This window comes from Hemitrygon akajei, chromosome 26 (assembly GCF_048418815.1).
Source record: "Hemitrygon akajei chromosome 26, sHemAka1.3, whole genome shotgun sequence".
NCBI classification, from domain to species: domain Eukaryota; kingdom Metazoa; phylum Chordata; class Chondrichthyes; order Myliobatiformes; family Dasyatidae; genus Hemitrygon; species Hemitrygon akajei.
Genome location: NC_133149.1, coordinates 43,844,297 through 43,865,091, shown reverse-complemented (window position 1 = coordinate 43,865,091; position 20,795 = coordinate 43,844,297). Strand labels below are relative to the sequence as shown.

General features: G+C 41.4%; 1 protein-coding gene across 2 annotated transcripts in view; it reads right to left on the bottom strand.

Annotated features, from left to right (window-relative positions):
- The window catches only part of dscaml1 (Down syndrome cell adhesion molecule like 1), a 673,508-nt gene that overhangs the window by 251,708 nt on the left and 401,005 nt on the right, over positions 1 to 20,795 (bottom strand). For both annotated transcript variants that reach the window (XM_073030068.1, XM_073030069.1), the window contains 3 exons: positions 17,339 to 17,617; positions 15,370 to 15,489; positions 12,468 to 12,644 (listed from right to left, as the gene is read on the bottom strand). In XM_073030068.1, the coding sequence (XP_072886169.1) occupies positions 12,468 to 12,644; positions 15,370 to 15,489; positions 17,339 to 17,617 (576 nt within the window). The remainder of the gene's footprint in view (positions 1 to 12,467; positions 12,645 to 15,369; positions 15,490 to 17,338; positions 17,618 to 20,795) is intronic.

Here is a 20,795-nt window from a genome sequence, read left to right as displayed (position 1 = left end):
ACGTACAAACTCCTTACAGACAGCGCCTGGCATTGAACCCTGCTCACTGGCGCTGTAATAGCGTTACGCTACCTGATGAGCTACCATACTGCCCCATGTATAATTGTGTATAATTTTAGTCTCATTTATGTTTTTCTTGTGAATGCTGCTTGGATCTGATCAGATTTACAAAGGTTGGTGGATGAACAAGAGAGTGCAGGAATGGTCCTGTTTAGAGATAAGTTGGGTGACAGGATGACACAGCAGTTTCTGGCATTGTTTTAAGTTCGATCCTAGCTTCTGGTGCTCTCTCTATGGAGTATACACCTTTTTTCCCTGTGACTGTGTCAGTTTCCTTACATATCTCAAAAAAGTACAGGAGGATTAATTGCTTCTGTAAATTACCAGTGAGTAACTGGCAAAGGAATTATAACCCTCGTAGACTCAATATCGGTGTCATTTTACTGATATGACACTGAACCAAAATCAAGAGGATACTAAAGCTGTCCTGGCAACATTTTGGAATAGAGCAGAAGTGAATCTGGTATTCTGACCAGCAATATCATCAGAACACTCACCCTTCACTGTTCACAGTGTATCTGCTTTGTGGATGTCTCTGACTGGTTTCTTACATTACAGCAGTGAGCAAAGTTTACAAAGTGTTTAAAAGTCACCACAGAAATGCAAATTTATCTTCTCCCATGTTGGGTCAGAAAAGAAAAATTTTGGCACTTGAGTTTATTTCTTCAGTGAACCTTTCTGTAGTTCTAATTCACATTTCCCTGTGAGCTTTACCCTTGCATAATTTTAAGGTGATTGGAGGAAAGTATGGGGGGGTATCAGAAATAGTTTTTTTTTACACACAGAGAGCACTAAGTACATGGAACCCTCAGCCAGGCGTGATTAAAAAGGCACATATATTCGGGACATTTAAGAGACTCTTAGAGGGGCACATGGATGATTTAAAAAATGGAGGGCTATGTGATAGGGAAGATTTAAATTGATCTTGGAGAAGGTGAAAGGGTGAGCACAACATCATGGGCCAAAGGGTCTGTACTGTTCTATGTTCTATGGAACTGATGGCATTATTTTGTAAGGACCCAATAGCTGAATGGCCTCCTCTGTATGATAGTAAGTGAGCTAACTGCAATCAATAAACATTGATACATTGATAAAGGGCTTCAAATTGGTTGAAGCAAGGGTAGAGTTAAGTAATGGTAGACATGGTGAGGACATGCAAAGAAACAGAAAACCTACAGCACAATGCTGTGCCGAACATGTATTTACTTTAGAAATTACCTAGGGTTACCCATAGCCCTCTATTTTTCTAAGCTCCATGTACCTATCCAAGAGTCTCTTAAAAGACCCTTTCATATCCGTCTCCACCACCGTCACCGACAGCCCATTCCATGCACTCACCACGCTCTGCATAAAAAACTTACCCCTGATATCTCCTCTGTACCTACTTCCAAGCACCTTAAAACTGTGCCCTCTCGTGCTAGCCATTTCAGCCCTGGGAAAAAGCCTCTGACTATCCACACGATCAATGCTTCTCATTATCTTATACACCTCTATCAGGTTACCTCTCATCCTCTGTCGCTTCAAGGAGAAAAGGCTGAGTTCACTCAACCTATTCTCACAAGGCATGCTCCCCAATCCAGGCAGTATCCTTGTAAATCTTCTTTGCACCCTTTCCATGGTTTCCACATCCTTCCTGTAGTGAGGTGACCAGAGCTGAGCACAATACTCCAAGTGGGGTTTGACCAGGGTCCCAGATAGCTGTAAAATTACCTCTTGGCTCTTGAACTCAATCCCACGGTTGATGAAGGCCAATACACCATATGCCTTCTTAACCACACAGTCAACCTGTGCAGCAGTTTTGAGTGTCCAATGGACTCGGACACCAAGATCCCTCTGATCCTCCACACTGCCAAGGGTCTTAGCATTAATACTATATTCTGCCATCATATTTGACCTACAGAAATGAACCACCTCACACTTTTCTGGGTTGAACTCCATCTGCCACTTCTCAGCCCAGTTTTGCATCCGATCAATGTCCCACTGTAACCTCTGACAGCCTTCCACACTATCCACAACACCCCCAAACTTTATGTCATCAGCAAATTTACTAACCCATCCTCCACATCCTCATCCATATCATTTATAAAAATCACGAAGAAAAAAGGTCCCAGAACAGATCCCTGATGCACACCACTGGTCACCGACCTCCATGCAGAATATGACCCGTCTACAACCACTCTTTGCCTTCTGTGGGCAAGTCAGTTCTGGATCAACAAAGCAATGATTCATTGGATCCCATGCCTCCTTACTTTCTCAATAAGCCTTGCATGGGGTACCTTATCAAATGCCTTGCTGAAATCCATATACACTATATCTACGCTCTACCTTCATCAATGTGTTTAGTCACATCCTCAAAAAAATCAATCAGACTCGTAAGGCATGACCTGCCCTTGACAAAGCCATGCTGACTATTCCTAATCATATAACGCCTCTCTAAATGTTCATAAATCCTGCCTCTCAGGACTTTTTCCATCAATTTACTAACCACTGAAGTAAGACTCACTGGTCTATAATTTCCTGGGCTATCTCGACTCAAAGGGAACAACATCTGCAACCCTCCAATCCTCTAGAACCTCTCCCGTCCCCATTGATGATGCAAAGATCATTGCCAGAGGCTCAACAATCTCCTGCATTTCGGAATTTCATTCAGGATCAAACTGGATGGCAAGGTTGGGAACAATCTAGTTCAGTTTTAGACAGTTGCCAAGGGAAAGGAATACAGCACTTCAGAGAAAGAAGGTACAAAAGCCTTAGGAAAAAATTTTGCATAAGGATAAAAATTATTTCGACCATCGACAAACTGAAAGAAAAACAAATGATTAGGCTTTGTATCTCCCCTTTCATGGTCACAAGGTTTTATAGCCAATGAGGTTCTTTTAGAGTCTAAACACTGTTTCAGTGAACAAGAAAGCTAAAATGAAATCATGTCGTGGCTGCTTTTGGGAATGTTTTTTGGGGAATAAACATTGGCCTGGACAACCTTAATTCAGCTTAGTTTAGTTTATTGTCATATACATCAGGTTGCAATGAAATCTCATGTCTCTGTGAAGTGAACAGAGTTACGGTAAACCTGGTAATAATAAATACAGTGATGAGCGTAAAACAACAGGATGGTGAAGAATATTGGAGTGATGCAAAACGAAATGCTGAGGTGACAGTAATGGAAGGGGTAGAATTAAGGGTTGGGAAATGAATCTCAAAGTTCAAAGTTCAGATTAAATTTATTTATCAAAATACATATATGTCACCATATACTGTACTAATTCCCCAGAGATTCATTTTCTTGCAAGCATACTCAATAAATCCAAGAAACACAACAGAATCAATGAAAGGCCATGCCCAAGAGGAATGACAATCAATGTGCAAAAGACAACAAACTGTGCAAATACAAAATAGTAATAATAATAAGTAAAGCAATAAATATCGAGAACATGAGATGAAGAGTCCTTGAAAGTGAATCCATAGGCTGTGGGAACATTTCAATTACAGGGTGAGTGAAGTTATCCCCTCTGGTTCAAGAGCCTGATGGTTGAGGGGTAATAACTGTTCCTGAACCTGGTGGTGTGAATCCTGAGGCTCTTGTCACTTCCTCCTAATGGCCTGGGTGGTGGGAGTCTCTGATGATGGATGCTGCTTTCTTGTGATAACACTCTGTGCAGATGTGTTCTAAAGGGTTGTATATGGTCACATACATGGACCTCGATAATAAATTTACCTTGAACTTTGAAAGCATGGCAGTACCATCAGGAAGAGGATCTGAAAGAGGTGACTGATTCAGAAGTGTTAGCCCTAACCACTCCTGAAATGACTGGTTCTCATTTTCAGACTCTGCCCCATCTTGCCTGAGACTCAACAATGGAAGAAAATAGTTTCTGATAGCAGTGGGGAAAGTGGTATTCTGGATTTCTTCCAGTCACGACATCACTGAGCAGACATGGCCTCGGGGCTCATCCCAGCCTCAAGACTGCATCTTGGTCGGGCTACACACCCTTCATACTGAGTACCAACTCAGGTTTTATGCTTAGAGCTCTAACACCTTTGTCAGATTCAAGAACAGTGAAGCAGGAGTGAGATATTTGGCTTGTTCCACTCCACTGAGACCTAGTTCATTTTTTGTCATTTCCTCAAACCCCTTCATACCTTTGGTTAACAGAAATCTAACAATGTCAGATTTCATATTATCGACTGATCTAGCATCAACTGTCTTGTTACAGTTTGTCATCGCCAAACAACTGGACTCTGAAAACTTGAACTCATTCCTCAATCATACCTTATTTACTTGTGCAGAAGGAGAACAGCATGGCCCGTCACTAAAGTCTGAACAGAAGAATTACATTTTTATGCAGAATTGACTAGTGTATAGTTATTGACCAATTGGTAACCTTCTTTGCGTAATTCCTTATTTGTGTGATCGATCATCATTCACAACACAGGTTTAAACGTCAAGAGAAACTACAAGCTGATACTCCAATGTTAGAAAATAATTGTCCCCAAGTTGGTGTGTGCCTTCTGTCCGTCCATTACATTCCTATCTTGGGTCAGTATGCCAAAAGGTTTCAGTCCCCTACTGTACAAAGGGAAGCTATGCTCTTCAAAAACCTTTCTTGCTTGGGGTGACTGTACACTATCTGTAAACTATCCTTGCCCTGACATTATCCTAACCTTTGCCTTGCTGCAACTTCTACAGGTTTCGACCCGAGTCATTGTTAATTCTTCTCCCTCCCTCCGCCCCATACATGCTGCTTGACCATCCAAGTTCCTCCAGCAGATTGTGTTTTGATTGACTGCCATCAGCTTCACCATCCTCTGTATTTCATAACCATTCCTGAAAGGAATGGATCTCATTTTCAGTCTCTATCGCCCAGACAACAATTAGAGGAAATAGTTTCAATTTATTTCTATTTATCTTGATCAATTCTCCCTAATGTCTTTAAACCTACCAAGTAATCCCTCATCCTTCCCAACTCCAAATCTCTGCAGTACACGTTGGTTTCTTTCACTGGTCACAATAAAACTCAGTGTTACCTTCTGTAGAACTCTCCACAGAAGTGTGGAAATTACAGCAACATAAGGGTTAAAGTGGTGTGCTAATCGAACAAAGCACAGACACTTTGTATGGTTTTCTCTGTGTGAAAGCTCACTAAGAGAACAGTAAAGGTGATAAGTTGACAGAGATAGTGTAGAGACATCGTGCAGTCACTCAGACTGAACATAGCCCTTGAAAGCCTAACTCACGTACAGCCCTTCTGTCCAAGCCTGGGAACCAAGGTCACCGAGCAGACCCAGACAAGATAAAGATGCAAACGAGGGTTTCTAGGGAAACCATCACTATTGCAGTTATTTTACTAATTCTCAAGTAATATTGGCCTTTAACACACTGATTTAATTGATTATTAACATCTGAAATATGTATTATGATTGGTACTTAAATATGCAAATGATATACAACTAGTTAATTTCTGTATAAAAATGAAATTTCTCTGTTCAAACTTCAAAACAATGCGGTGTCAGGGGACATGTTGTTCTTCTTGTGCTCAAGTAAATGAAGTGTGATTGAGAAATGAGCGTGAGTTTCCAGACTCCAATTAATTGGCGACGACAGAGGTGACTTGCCTGAATAATGTTATTTTAAAAATGCAATTAAACCCGTGCCAGTGTAAATAACATTTTCTTAAATCTATGCTTTACTTCTTTCAAGGCCAATATATCTTTCTCAGAACTGATTACATTACTTCAGGTATGGAGTCCAAATAGATACAGTATGATTTCTAGTCCCTTGTACATATGTAGTTCCCTGGATGTAAAAGCCAGAAATGATACCAACAAATCAAGCTGGACAATAAAGGCTTGTCAAAGGCTAACACAAAATTCAATATAAATACAGGTGAACTGTCGCCCACCATGAAGAAATGAAACAATTACATTTCTGTCAGTGTGGAGACATTCGTATTATGCATGTGGCCCTCCGTACTGTGGTGGCTACTGGAGCACTTCCCTAAAGAGGTTAGTTCAGATCCAATCATGAATTTAAATCCCATTATTGAAATAAATTTGGAATAAAATGCATAGCAATAAAGGTGACGATCAAATTCTCAGGTTGTCCCATTAGATGCACCCTTGGGGGAAAATCTGCAAAACCCCATCTATTCTGGTCTATAAATAAGTCCAGACTAACGACAGTCATTGATTCTTAGAAAAACACACAAAATGCTTAAGGGACTCAATAGGTCAGGCAGCACCTATAGAGAGGAATAAAGAGTTGATGTTTCAGGCTGAAACCCTTCATTAGGACTGGCCCTTCCGTACCGGATGCAGTGATTCAAATTGACGGGTTTACTACACACCATCAGGTCAGATCTATAGAGTCTCCCATAAGCAGAGGTGGAGGAGTATGCCTCATGATCAACTCTTCTTGGAGCATGAATATATCAGTGCTGTCCCAATTCTGCTCACCAGACCTGGAATATCTAGCAGTAAAGTGCCGTCCTTTTTACCTACCATGGGAGTCCTCTGGGGTCATTTTGGTAGCAGCTTATATTCCACCTCAGGCCAATGTCAATCAGGCTTTAGATGATCTGAGCAATGGGATCAACATGCACGAAACAGCGCACCCTAACACCTTCACCATTGTTTTGGGAGATTTCAATCAGGCCAGTTTGAAAAAAGTCACTGAGCAACTACCATCAACAGATCACTTGCAATACCAGAGGAAACAACACACTGGGCCATTGCTACACCACCAACAAGATTGCCTACCGTGCTATTCCACACCCTCACTCCGGGAAGTCTGATCACTTGGCTGTACTTCTACTCCCTGAGTATAGGCAGAGACTGAAGACTGCAGCACAAGTAGTGAGGACCAAGACGGTTTGGACAAGGGAAGCACAGGAGCGTCTACAGGACTGCTTTGAATCAGTGGACTGAAATGTATTCAGGGATTCATCTTCAAACCTGGATGAGTATGCTGCAGTTGTTACCAACTTCATTAAAACCTGTATGGATGAGTGTGTGCCTACAAAGACTTACTGTACATTTCCAAACCAAAAGCCGTGGATGAAACAGAAGGTACATCGTCTGCTGAAGGCTAGATCTGTGGCATTCAAGTCTGGCAACCCAGGCCTGTACCAGAAAGCCAGGTATGATTTGCAGAAGGCTATATCAAGGACGAAGTGGTAATAAATTTGATTCTGATTCTGAAGATGGGGGGAAGGGGCGTGAAGAAGCAAGAAGAGGAAGGTGGGGGGGGGGGAAGGTGTTAATTGAAACCAGGTGAGGGCAAAGGTGGGAGGGGGGATGGGGGCGAGGAGATGAAGCGAGAAGATGGGAGATGATAGGGCTGAAAAAGGAGGAATCTGATAGGAGAGGAGTGTGGGCCATTGGAGAAAGGGAAGGAGGAGGGGGCCAGAGGGAAGTGATAGGTGGGAGAGGAGAAAAGAAGGGATAAGTGGGGACCCTAGAATGGGGAATAGAAAACAGAGAACAGGAAGTGGGAGAAATTACTGGATCCTCAGCTACCTTAAGAAATGAGAACACAACCTTACCCATTATTGAAGGCATCTCAGGAAGACTGGATCTATCATTAAAGACTGTCACTATCTCGGACACATCCTCTAAATATTACTACTACCAGGAAGGAGGTGCAGGAGTCTGAAGACTGACAGTTAGTGTTTTAAGAACAGCTTCTTCCACTCCACCATCAGATTAGTGAACTGTCTGTGAATCCATGAAAATTCTCATTATTCCTCTTTTCCACTATTTATTTATTTTGTAACTTATAGTCCACAAAACAACAAATTTCACAGCATATGTCAGTGATAATAAACCTGATTCTGATTCTGACATAGCAAACCACTTGGGGACAATTAGAGATAGATTCTTATAACTTATGACTAGTGTCCAGTTTCCACAAATTGATAAATAAAAAGGAAATCTGTCCACACTTTTCCCACATTATGCTTCTTTTAAATGCAATGTGATTCAGTTATAACTTTGCTTAGAATAAACGCCACAACCAATCATCCCTAGGTTAGATAACTACAATCAGAAAATACTTGAACAATTTACATTGGTGTTGGCAGAAATGGGAACTGTGCAATAATTATATTGTTGGAAGCCTCACAATGGAAAATTTCAATGCTGCCAATTTGGAACACAATCTTGTTTCCATAGATGCTGCCTGACCTGCTGAGTGATTCCAGCTTTTTCTTCTTTTATTACACCCAAAAATTAATTTTGTACTGTTGTCATTGCTCCATTGTCAAATGTCTTAATGATTGTTCATCACTTCTCATAGACAGCAGTGAGAATAATAATAGGTTAATGGTAAAGAGATTGTGGGAGCAGAATCAATAACAACTTTCAGATGGGAAACTGGTTTACTTTCTTGAAAAAAAATGTGCTGAAGGAGGGGGAGGGGGGCCTAAAGCATGAAGTCTCAGACCGCCAGGTTCAAATATAGATAATTCCCTTCAACCATTCGGTTCTTGAGCCAACTGGTGCAACCCATATCACAACTTAACAAGAAACTGCAGAGTTCTGGACACATCCCAGCACATCACAGGAATCATCCTCCCTTCCATGGACTCTGTCTACACTTCTCACTGACTCAGTAAAGCAGCCAGCATCATCAAAGACCCCACCCACCCTGGACATTCGCTCATCTCCCTCTCCCATTGGGCAGAAGATACAAAAGCCTGAAAGGTCATACCACCAAGCTCAAGGACAGCTTTGATCGCAGTGTTATCAGACTCTGGAATGGATCTCTTGCATGTTAAGTGGACCCTGGCCTCACAATCTACTTTGTAATGATCTTGCATTTGATTGCTTACATGCACTGCACTCTTGGTAGCTTGTATACTTTATTCTGCATTGCTGTTGCCTTACCTTATTCTACACCAGTGCACTGTGTAATAATTTGATCTGTATGAACAGTTTTACACTGTGTCTTGGTACCTGTGACAGTAATAATAAGCAGTCAAGAGGATTTGGCAGAAGATGATCACAATCTAGGATGGGCTGCTTACCAAAAGAGGACATTTGTGTAAATGTTGAGATTTCTTGTTTTCTGCACAGTATCTTGGTAGCATGTAGACGTAATTATTCTAGTATCATAATTAGGGGAGTGGATGTAGGAACCACACATCTGTGTTGTGCATTTATTATGGTAACTAGTTGCATGAGTGGGGTGCGTGGTAAAAACAAAGCAAATAAGTTACGTATTCATGCTTTGTTCACTGCAGTTTGTAGCTTGGGATCGGCAGAGGTCATATCTTTGATGACCACTGTGATGGTGCTCAATAATGCTTAATTGTAAGTTTGCTAATTATTAATAAAGGATCTAGATAGGGAATTCGACTCTGGAGCAATTAATGGAAGTCTGGGTGTGTCACACAAGTATAACAACTCCATCTGGGGTTGCAGGCTGGCAGCAATTGTCTTGCTTCGATTTTGGATCAATATTCTGAGATAGTGGTATTTGTAGCAGCAGTACAAAGACATAAAGTTGCTGTAAATACTAAAAAGGAGAAGAAGCTGGTGTTCATGGATTATTTAGAAATGTGATGGTGGAGGGTAAGAAACTGCTTCTAAATTGTTGAGTGTGGGTTGTCAGGTTTCCTGTATCTTCTCCCTGATCGCAGAGGACATGTTCTGGATGGTGAGGGTCCTTATTGATGGATGCTGCCTTCTTGAGACATAGCCTCTTGAAAATGTTACGTGCCTGTAATGTTGCTGCAAGTAACAATGTACTTGTGCTTATGACAATGAACTTGACATTCAACTTTCGATCAAACAGAGAACTCCCTTTCAAAAGCTGACAGCAAGGCTGATGGGCCAAATTGCCTTTTTTGTGCCCCATCATCTTGTCTCATTTTGGTGTGGTCAGTGGAGAGAGAGCTATTGCTCAGGGCACAGGGAGAACTCTTTCAAATGAATGAGATTTGTCAGAGATGGAGGTGCAAGTAAATGATCAACTTCCCTAAGCCTTGCCTGTGTTTTAAGGACTTGTTTCTAGTTGTGATTTGTGTCTGTATTGAAGCAGCCACTAAGTCACTTTTGGCAGAAAGAGCTGCTGATTGATTACTCCGATACACCGACTGGATAGGGTTTTTTTTCATTGTGATCTGTGTGGCATTCCCACAGGAGCAAAATCAATCGTTTCTCATCCTTCAGTATGGATTACCTGCCTCTCTGTTGTTGTTGGAAACTTTTCCCCTTCCTCCTCCCCCACCCAGACTCCTGTAAACATCAGTGTACATGAGCCTTGTTAACAACTTCAATTTACCAGCCTAATGAAATAGGAAATGACATTGTTTGGATTATTAAAAAAACAGGAAAATGAGATAGAGGAAACAAGTAGAAGAGCAGGGTAGTCAAGATCAACATACGCAAAATGCTGGAGAAAAAGAATCGGAGGGCAGCAGAGATCACAGAGGGGGAGCAGTGAGTGGGGGTTTAACTGAACTCCTGTCGAAGACAAGATTTAAGGTAACCATCCCTGGAAGAGACTTTGCAGTGTAGTAGTCCAATCACAAACAAGAGAAAATCTGCAGATGTTAGAAATCCAAGCAACACACACAAAATTCAGCAGCCTTCAGACTCACCTTATGCTTCTTCCTCCCCTCTCCCCACCCTCGAACTCTGACCCCTCATCTTTTTTTCTCCAGTCCTGATGAAAGGGTCTTGGCCCAAAATGTCGACTGTACTCTTTTCCATAGATGCTGCCTGGCCTGCTGAGTTCCTCCAGCATTTTGTGTGTGTTGCTTGGATTTCCAGCATCTACCAATTTTCTCTTGTTTGTGATTGAAATGTGTTGTATACATCAACAACCAACACAGTCTGAGGATGTGCTGGGTGCAGCCCGTAATTGTCGTCATGCTTCTGGCGTCAACTCAGAACTCTAAATCATGTGTCTTTGGAATGTGGGGAAACCCACGCAGTCACAGGGAAAATGTACAAATTCCTTATAGACAGTGGCGTGAATTGAATCCCTTTCTTACAGCTGCCGCTTAGAAGTTTATGCAACCTGTACTGGACTGGGGTCCAGTGAGAGAGTGCAGTTTCAGAAGTTCTCCATCACATATAGTAGGAAATTCCACTCAAACATCTTGCACAAAGGAGTCCTTCACTGAGTTCAGTGGAAGAGAATGGCCACAAAGAATGTTTGCTTAGTTTTCAATTCTTTTCGGTTTATTTAACTCAGTTTTAACTGTTTTGATGTGCTTTCTGTTAAGTTAAAAAATTATGCTAGCTTTTAACAGTTTCAATACCTCAAATATTGTTGCTTTCCAGTTTTGAAGTTTTCAAAAGTTTAAACAGCTGGTTAAATCAGGAGGGGTTATGTTGAGCTGTTTTGGCAGGGCTTATTTTGCCTCTTGATACACTGCATGCTCACCCTGCCCTTCACCCATGGCACGGCACAGAGTGGCACTGTAGCATAATGGTTAACAGCAGGCTTTACAGTGTCAGCTGTAAGATCAGGGTTCAATTCCCATTATTGCCTGTAAGGAGTTTGTACGTTCTGCCTGTGACCACGTGGGCTTCCTCCCACATTCCAAAGGCATACCATTCGGGTTAGTGAGTTGTGGGCATGTCTGTTGGTACCAGAAGCGTGGCAATGCCTGTGGGTTGTCCCCAGTGCGATCCTCGCTGGTTTGATTTGACATTTCACTGTATGTTTTGATGTACATGTGACAGATCAAGTTAATCTTTATCACCCTATCTCATCACTACACCTCTGTGTGATTTCACTTACAACCTGGAAGGTTCTGCTGCCTTGCATTGTTGAGGATTGAAATGGTTTCTTTGATCAAATAATTACCAGAGAATCTGTCTAAGTGTCAAGTACAGGTCATTGGTTGCTGACAGTAAAGCTTTGACCATTATTTTTCTTTTGCAGAAATGCTGAAGAAGTGATTTCATAAAACTGCTCAAAATAAGATGATTTTCGATAAAATATCTAGGAACAAAATGTCTCCACTGGAGGAATTTCAGTAAATAAAGAATAGAGGTAGCCTAGAATCCAGGAGAGAAATGAACAGTTTTTCTTTATTGAATACAACAAATTGTTATGATCTGGATGCACAGCCTGAAAGCAGAATCAATGGTAATTTTTGATCGACATTCAGTTAGATACCTGAAAAGGAGAGATTCTCAGAGCTATAAAAAAAAAGGTGGAAAATAAGATGGCCAAAACAGAAGCTCTTTCAAAGAGAAATCATAAATACAGTGGGCAACTGGCCTTCTTCTTCATTGGTAAGTTCTGCCATAGTTAAAAATCTGTTTTTAAGTGGTTTGTACTGATCAAGGTTTTGGAAGACAATGTGTTAAACAATCATGTTCACTGACTTTCAAGTGGGCTTTCAACATGCATGGATTTTGGAAAATATGGTCTAAAAGTAACTACTTACTCTTTACTGTAAGAAACATTGACTTGCTGATGTCGGTGCCAACTCCATTGCTTGCTTGGCAAAGGTAGTACCCAATATCTTCTTCTAAAACATGACGAATCAACAAGGAACCGTTAGCCAGGATCTGAATTCGGCCTGTCAATGGGACAGGGTGATACTGCTGAGGGTTTCCACTTCCTGCAATGGATAAAGACAATGATAATTCATGGAATTCAGAGGATTACTAAGACATACAATAAACAATAATCCTGCCCAATGAACAAATTGAATTATGGTAAAGCTCTGCTGATCATCACATGTAGTCACTAGTGGACTTATGTGCAATGAGCTTGGTGGTTATCCATTTCAATTTGACTTCATATTACCATTCTGAAATTTCAGTCCACGGTCTTCTCATAGTGAATACTGAAGTAAAGTATTCATTAAGTACCTCTGCTATTTCCTTCAGTTCCATACACACTTTCATATAATACCCCATATTCCATCTGAATAGCCTGCAACCTGATGACATGGACATCAATTTCTCCCCCCTTCCTCCTTCCCTCTTTTTCATTTACCATTCTTGTGACCCTCTTACTCCTTTTCTCCTTACCTGCCCATCACCTCCCCCTGGTGTCCCTCCTCCTTCCCGTCCATAGTCCACTCTCCTCGCCTATTAGATTCCCCCTTCTTCAGCCCTTTACTATCCCCTTCCCTACCCACCCAGCTCCCCCCTCACTTTGCATCACCTATCACCTGCTAGCTTGTGCTCCTTCCCCTCCCCCAACTTTCTGATTCTGGCTTCTACCGCCGCTTCCTTTCCAGTCTCAACCCAAAACGTCAGCTGTTTATTCCCCTCCATTGATGCTGCCTGACTTGTTGAGTTACTCCAGCATTTTGAGTGTATTGCTCAAGATTTCCAGCATCTGCAGAATCTCCTGTGTTTAAAAGAGCAGCAATGTTTCTCTTCTGGATCATAGGCAGGATCCATAATTTGAGGGTACATCAGAGGACTCAAACCTCAACTGTTCCTTCACCTATAACCTCTATCCTTCCAGAAACTATGACCAAAAGCCAGCTCAGATTCAAATTAATTTACTTATCACGTGTACATGGGTACATACTGTGAAATGAATTGTTTGAGTTAACAACCAACACAACCTAAGGGTGCACTCGGGGCAGCCCACAAGTGCCTCCACTCATTCCGATGCCAACATAGTGTGCCCACGATAACATGCTCAAATTTAACCACAGCACACACCGGTTAGTTCTTATTAACAGTATACAGAAACTGTCTTCATAAATATTCTTCACTTACATTGGTTATTACTGTGTGTATTAAACAAAATATTTGTTCTTAACTTGGGAATTTATTCCACACAAGCATCTGCCATTCTCACCAAACTCCCCTAAACCATCTGTCAAGATGAACGGAGTTAATAATGTTTCTCTCACTCTTTCAGCTATCCATTGTAAGGATTAGGGCAGGTGGGGTTATTTATTTTCATCAGATTGGTTCTTGAAGCCAAAGGACTATTATACTTTTGACAGTCATACACATCTCCCAACTCATAATTATCTCAGACTTTATTTAGTGTGATATTGATTTGGACTCAGAGATAATGCAGGAACAAAACGTTATCATTGAGCAACATCAGAAGATTTAATAGCCAAAAGCTTGGTCAAAGCGTTGGGCTCTAAGTAATGACATTAAGGAGTAAATAAGAGAGGTTTATGGAGGGGATTTCCAAGTTTAGAAACCTTGGTCACTAATGCTGCAGCAATTAAACTTTGGGTGAACAAGTTGACACAAATGGCAGGCAGCCGATACCCTGGAGGTCTTGGTTCTGAAGGAAATAATGGAAGAGAGCAGCCACAGAAGGTTTGGATTTTTAACAGAGCATTGCTTATTTGTGAGTGAATGTGGTTTTGGCCAGCAGGGTTAGTGGGTGAACAGGACCTAGTGTGAGTTACAGCATGGGAAACTATGCTTTCAGAATCAGAATCAGATTTATCATCACAGATATATCATGAAATTTATTGTTTGTGGCAGCAGTACAATGCAAAACATAAAAATTATTATAATGTAATAAATAAATGGATAGATAAATAGCACAAAAGAGGAATAGCGAAGGAGTGTTCATGGACTGTTTTGAAATTTGACAGCAAGGGAAGAAGCTGTTGATATATCATTGAGTGTGGGTCCTTCTTCAAGCTCCTGCACAACCCCTCTCCCCCCGATGGCAGTAATGAGAAGAGGGCATGTCCCAGATGGGAAAGTCCTCTCCATCAGGTAGAATGAGGGAAGTCAGTAATGATTCTGTTGGGATTATCAAACCTCATGGCAAACAATGACCTAGATCACACAATAAACTTGTCAAATTTCTTGGACAATCCATGAATTATAGAACATCATAGACAATATGAAAGACAATATTCTTCACGCTAATACCCTTAGTTCTGACTGATATGATAGGAGAACAGGGGTGGTGTTAAGAGGTAGGTACATTAGGGACACTTTAGAAACTCTTAAATAGGCACATGGATGATGGAAAAATGGAGAACAATGTGGGAGGGAATGGTTAGATTGATTTTAGAGTAGGCTAAAATATGGTACAACATCATGGGTCGAAGGGCCTGTATTGTGCTGTAATGCTCTATTTAAACGTTCTATTAACAAACAGCCAAGAATCAACCCATCAGGAAATAAAGAATCGTGAGTGATGTGTTGGGTGACCAGTGATGGAAGTGTAGGGGAAGTACAGTGGATTAAGGAATACTCCCAAATGGAGGTGGTGGCATGAGCACAGAGCCTACATATTAAAGCCACTCTACATAGTAAAGTCAATATTGTAGTGACATACATACCAATGAGCACCAGGAAACCAGAAGCAGACCCAGATTACAAGCAATGGAGTCCTACCTTTTGCATGCTTCCACATGACCTTCGGAGGAGGGTATCCATCCACCGAACAGTTAAGAACTCCAGATTTCCCATAGATCCCATCTTGGTTATTGGGCTGTACCACAAAACGAGGGGGAACTGGAACACAGACATTAAGGTTTAAGAAATTTCAGTGATCTGGTCAACAATGAACATGAGAGCAATTCAGAAAATAACTAAGAGTTGCCATGGGAAGAATAACCCATATTGGTCAAAATGGCTTCTTTATCTTTTATATTCATTTATCTTTGGCACTGTGCATTGACAAGAGAAATAGCTGCAGCCATATACTGGACTGGGCGATGCTGGCACTGTAACATTTTTATTAAGAGAGTGACAGCACACAGTGAGATAAGTGTTTTATCAGTGGCTCAATTGGTTGTACAATTCGGTCTGAGTCAGACAGCTGTTGCGTTCAAGCCCCAGCACAGGTCTGAGACAGCACCGACCATCTAGAACCTCACACTAATCCAGTTTTACTGCCTTCACATTCCAACTGCAGTGACCAATTACCCTATCATCCTACATGTTTTTGAGATGTGGGAATTAACTGCTGGGCCAGAAAGATTGGAAAGGCAGGGTGTCAGGGTTGAGTTGGTTCTGCTCTGTGATATTTTACTCTGCTCTTTTTGATGCTGAGGCTGTAAGACTGCTCCAGCTGCTATGTGCTTCGTATCTGCGAGCTTCGCGGTGATTGGTCCTGCGAAATGATAAACTGAGGCCAAGGCTTTGGGCTTACTCCAGCTGCTCCAGCATTTGGGACTATGGACTCAATCTGCTAGCTTTTATTGTTTGCACGATTTATGATTTTTTTAAAAATTGTGATTTTTTTTTTGAGTTTCTTGCTTTGTAGCTGCCTATAAGTAGACAGATCTCAAGGTTGTATAATTTATACCAACTTGGAGAATAAATGTACTTTTACCCAAAGTACCTTGGGGAAACCACACGGTTGCAGGGAAAATGTGCGAAGTCCACAAAGTGGGCACTGGACATCAGACTGAACTGACATCGCTGGAGCTGTGAGAGGTATCAGTTTGACAAGCTGCACTACTGTGTTGACCTGTGACATGATTTAAATGAGAGCAAAGTGCTGCCCCAGTTACGCACACAGCCAGGTGATAGGTAAGACCAGGTGAGAAGGAAGGTGTGTGAGTGAGAAAGGGGAGATGAAGAAAGAAGCTGGGCCAGTGATAGGTGGAAGAGATGAAGGGCTGAAGAAGAAGGAATCTGATAGGAGAGGAGAGTGGACCATGAGCAATAGGAAAGGAGGGAAACCAGAGGGAATTAGCAGGAGAGAAGAGATAAGAAGGGAGCCAGAATGGGGAATGGAAAAAGAAAGAAGAGGAAATGGGGAAAAATTACCAGAAGTTAGAGAAATCAATGTTCATGCCATCAAATTGGAGGCTACACAAACAGAATATGAAATGTTACTCCTCTAACCTGAATGTGGCTTCATCGAGGCAGTAGAGGAGGTCATGGACCGACATTTCAGAATGGGAATGGGAGGTCAAATTGAAATGGATAACCACTGGGAAATCTCGTCTTTTTGTGGCAGAAGGAGTGAAGTTGCTCAATCTACATTGAGTCTCACCAATGTAAAGGAGGCCAATATTTATTGCAGAATCCACAGGTAATGCAAAACTAAAAGATAGACTTTGTCACATCTCGAGAAAGTAAAATTACTATTGTATTCCTGACAAAACTGGCAGCAAATTGATGCAGGGAGATCCCAATGTGATGGACTGTCAATTAGAGGGTAGTTTGGTTGCAAGACTGTAAAGACAACTCAACAATTTCCTAATAAAAATGGTTTGTCCTTCCTTTATGGATACTACCATCATCAAACCATCCTGGCCCAATTGCAATCAGTGCTCCACAAGCACTCAGTAGATATCTAGAACATCATCTAAGGATATTTAACGTGGGAAAAGTTACGAGAGCTTCTCACCTCGGACAATGAGCCGCCGCTCACGCATGACAGTTGCTGCCTCGTTACTGGCGATGCATGTGTAGTTGCCATTGTGTTTCAGAGAGACACTGGAGATCTGCAGGGAGCTCATGAATTCTTTGGTTTCGATGGTGACCCCGGAGCCAGAGAGTATGAGCTGACCATCCTTCCTCCAGGTGATGCGAATGGGCATGTCACCTGAGGACACCACGCAGGGGATGTAGAGCAGCTGGCCAATCGATGCTGGTGGGAACTCAAACGGCTGGATCAGTGGGGGTACTGCAAATAATTCATCATTAATTACCTGGGACATCCAAAGTAAGAAATTCTTAACCACAATTCTAGCCTTGATCATCTTTCTTTGAAGGGTAATTTTGTCTCTGACTATGATTCATTTTTGCACTAATATCTTATTTTGCAGTCTCTTTTTTCTTCACTGTCTTGTTTAATTTATGTATAACTTATATTACGGACACTAGCCACCTTGAAACTGCTTTTTCCAAAAGTTTACTGGAAAGTATGATAGAGCTATTAAAAGAAAAACTTCATGAATCTTCAAAGTTTCTCCCCCAGCTAGATAAGGTGATCAGCCATTCCAGTTACCACCCCCCCATCTACTGTATTACCCCCATCACTGCACTGTAAACACTTTAAACCACTGTTTATAATACTGTTTACATTGTAAATACATGTTGGTATTTATGCATATTTTATTCCATACCTGTACTTTAACCTCAAACATTTATTTTTTATGTAAGTCTTTGTTCTTGATAATTGTTGAATATTGTTTTTGTTGCATGTCATACCTGACCAACCCACCACAGCCAATTCCTAATATATGGAAATATACGTGATGAATAAAGTTGATTTTTGATCTTTGTGCATTGTCAGTACCTACATGCGTGTCACAGCTGCAAGCAAGTTCCCAATTGTACCTACACTTGTGCCCATGACAACACTTGAATATGATGTTTGCTACAATTTGACATTCCCTGCAGTTTACCATTGACATGGATCAAAGGAGCAACTGCTAATTTTAATCTTTTGAAATCAAGTTTGAATCGAAACTAGATGTGATATAAAGGTTTCGGACGTGATATGATCCCTGAGACTGGGCCAACAAAAGGGATCATTCATAATTGATGAACAAAATAACTTCCCCCAGGATTTATCACCAGTGGACACTAACTTAATGAACTTAATCAAGGTAACCACTGGTCCCTGCTTTTATTCATTGAGAAATACTTGATAGCACTGTGTGGCATTCACATGTGGCAGGGTGACCCAAGCTTCCAGTCACCTGTCACTTTTCTATCCATCCATCTCTCACTTTAATCTCTCTGCCTTTGATCTCCAATACAGTTTTAATGAAGTTCTATATAAACTCAAGGAACGTTGTCACATTTTTTTTTCATAGAGGCACTTTGCAGCTCTTTGACTAAAAAACTGAATCTGATACTTTTAGGTTGCCAGCCATTCCATTATTGTTAAGGCAGACCAGTTTGGATGTAAAATAATTAATCTGTTACGTTACCTCAGTTTCATTCTCCACTAATGCAGCCTGTCTTGCCATGTATTCCAGACCCCTTTATTTTCCTTTCAGAAACTTGCAACACCATTATAACTATTTCCTAAAGAACTGAAATATCATCCATCTTTTGCACCTGTTAACTTGTTGTTGTATGTCTTTGAATAAGTCCACCAGGGCTGTCAAACTATGGAAATGTACAGAGTTTTTTGGGGTTCTAAAATTCCACATGTTGTTTTGGGGTCCACTGCTTTGCAAAAGCCAAACCGTGGATGTGATCTTCACATAAACAGTGGGCAATGCAGTTGTGTTTGAGACCGGAATCCCTTTAACAAATTCTGTGGCTTTAATAAACTGCAGGAGCTGCCAAGCTCTACTCAGTCACAAGATCCAAGTTGTCAGAGCAGATGCAAACAGATTTGTTTGTAGGGTGCTGGTTTTTAATGTCTGAAGCTTTTGTGGGGTATTCGTGCCTATCCAATGAATTAAAGTATTACACCTCCACGTTTGAGCAGTCAAATCCTCCAGGGCACGAGCCACATTCTTGTGTAGTATAATCAGAATTTAATCATGGCAAAGCTTGGAAACGCAATGGCTTCGTCTGAACACACAGCTCCCTGCATAGCCCTGAATAATTAATGTGAGCAAGATGCATTTTAGATGTTCTCTTGAGCACTTAAAAACGATGCTTCTTATTTTTTCAAACAGCTAGCAAAGCATTCAAAGGCATTGCAGTAACATTGGAGGAGATCAGCCCTGCACAAGTTACATGCTTTAATATGTTGTCGACATTGTGAAACCTTGTTTTGCATGTAAGAAGTACCTAGATTTTATGTTACAGTTAAATTGCATTCCTTCTCACATTATTTTTGCCCTTTCTCTTTGACTGGCATAATGCATTTATTAAAAAAAAAGACAAGAGGATTTCCTCTGAAGCTTGGAAAATTTCATTAACCTTTCACCAACCACATAGACTTCATTTGACTTGTCATTCACCATTAAAGAAAGGAGCACCCAGAAGTATTGCAATATGCCTAAGTTTTTCTGGGAAGGGAAATCAGTCTTTCCTGTTTTTGATTCTTTTCTTCATCAATCAGTTCAAAACACATCCATTTCTCAAACTGTTGGATAAGAGTGGAATGGGGCAAAGCGTCACCTGGGACCTTGATGGACAAGTGGTCTGGTTGCAAGATGGTTATTACAATGCACAGGTATATGCAGTGGATGCAGCCTGGTCCGTCATAGGTGCAGCCCTCCCCACCACTGACACCCACCATCCAGGCAATGCCCTCTTCTCACTACTGGGTGCAGCCTGCAAGTGTCGCCATGTTTCTGGCACCAACATAGCATGCCTAGAACTTATTAATCCTACCCCGTGCATCATTGAAACGTGGGAGGAAGTCGGAGCAACTAGAGGAAACCCACTGTGCTAACTGCTATGCTAATATGCCATCTCTTGACATAGGAATGAGGGTGTAGAGTGCATTGGAAATGCGATCAGGTAAAGGAAAAATGTCTTTCATTCTTTCTCCATTCTGCCATTTCTTTGCCCAAATGAGCTTGTAGTTACTGTCTCAGTGAGTTGACAGATACTCATCTGGAGTTGGAAACCGGCTCTATTTTCGCATCAGTAAAACAGGAGTGGCAAGACCAGGAGTTAACCTCCTTCTAACTGGGTTGAGACCCACCAGCTCCATATAGCTGGCTGTTTGAATCACAGATCTGGGCTCCATGAGCAAGCTCCTCACCTCATTAATCTGCCTGAGTCTGAGGTATTAGGGAGTTCAATATTCTCTCTGTCCTAATGTATGGGATCTGATTGTTTCTCCAGAGTCCTCAACTGAATAAAAATAATTAGGAGGCAGTAGGAATTTTGTGTTGCTCAATGCAATCTGTTTCATTTCAAATTTGCAAAGACTGGAAAGTAGA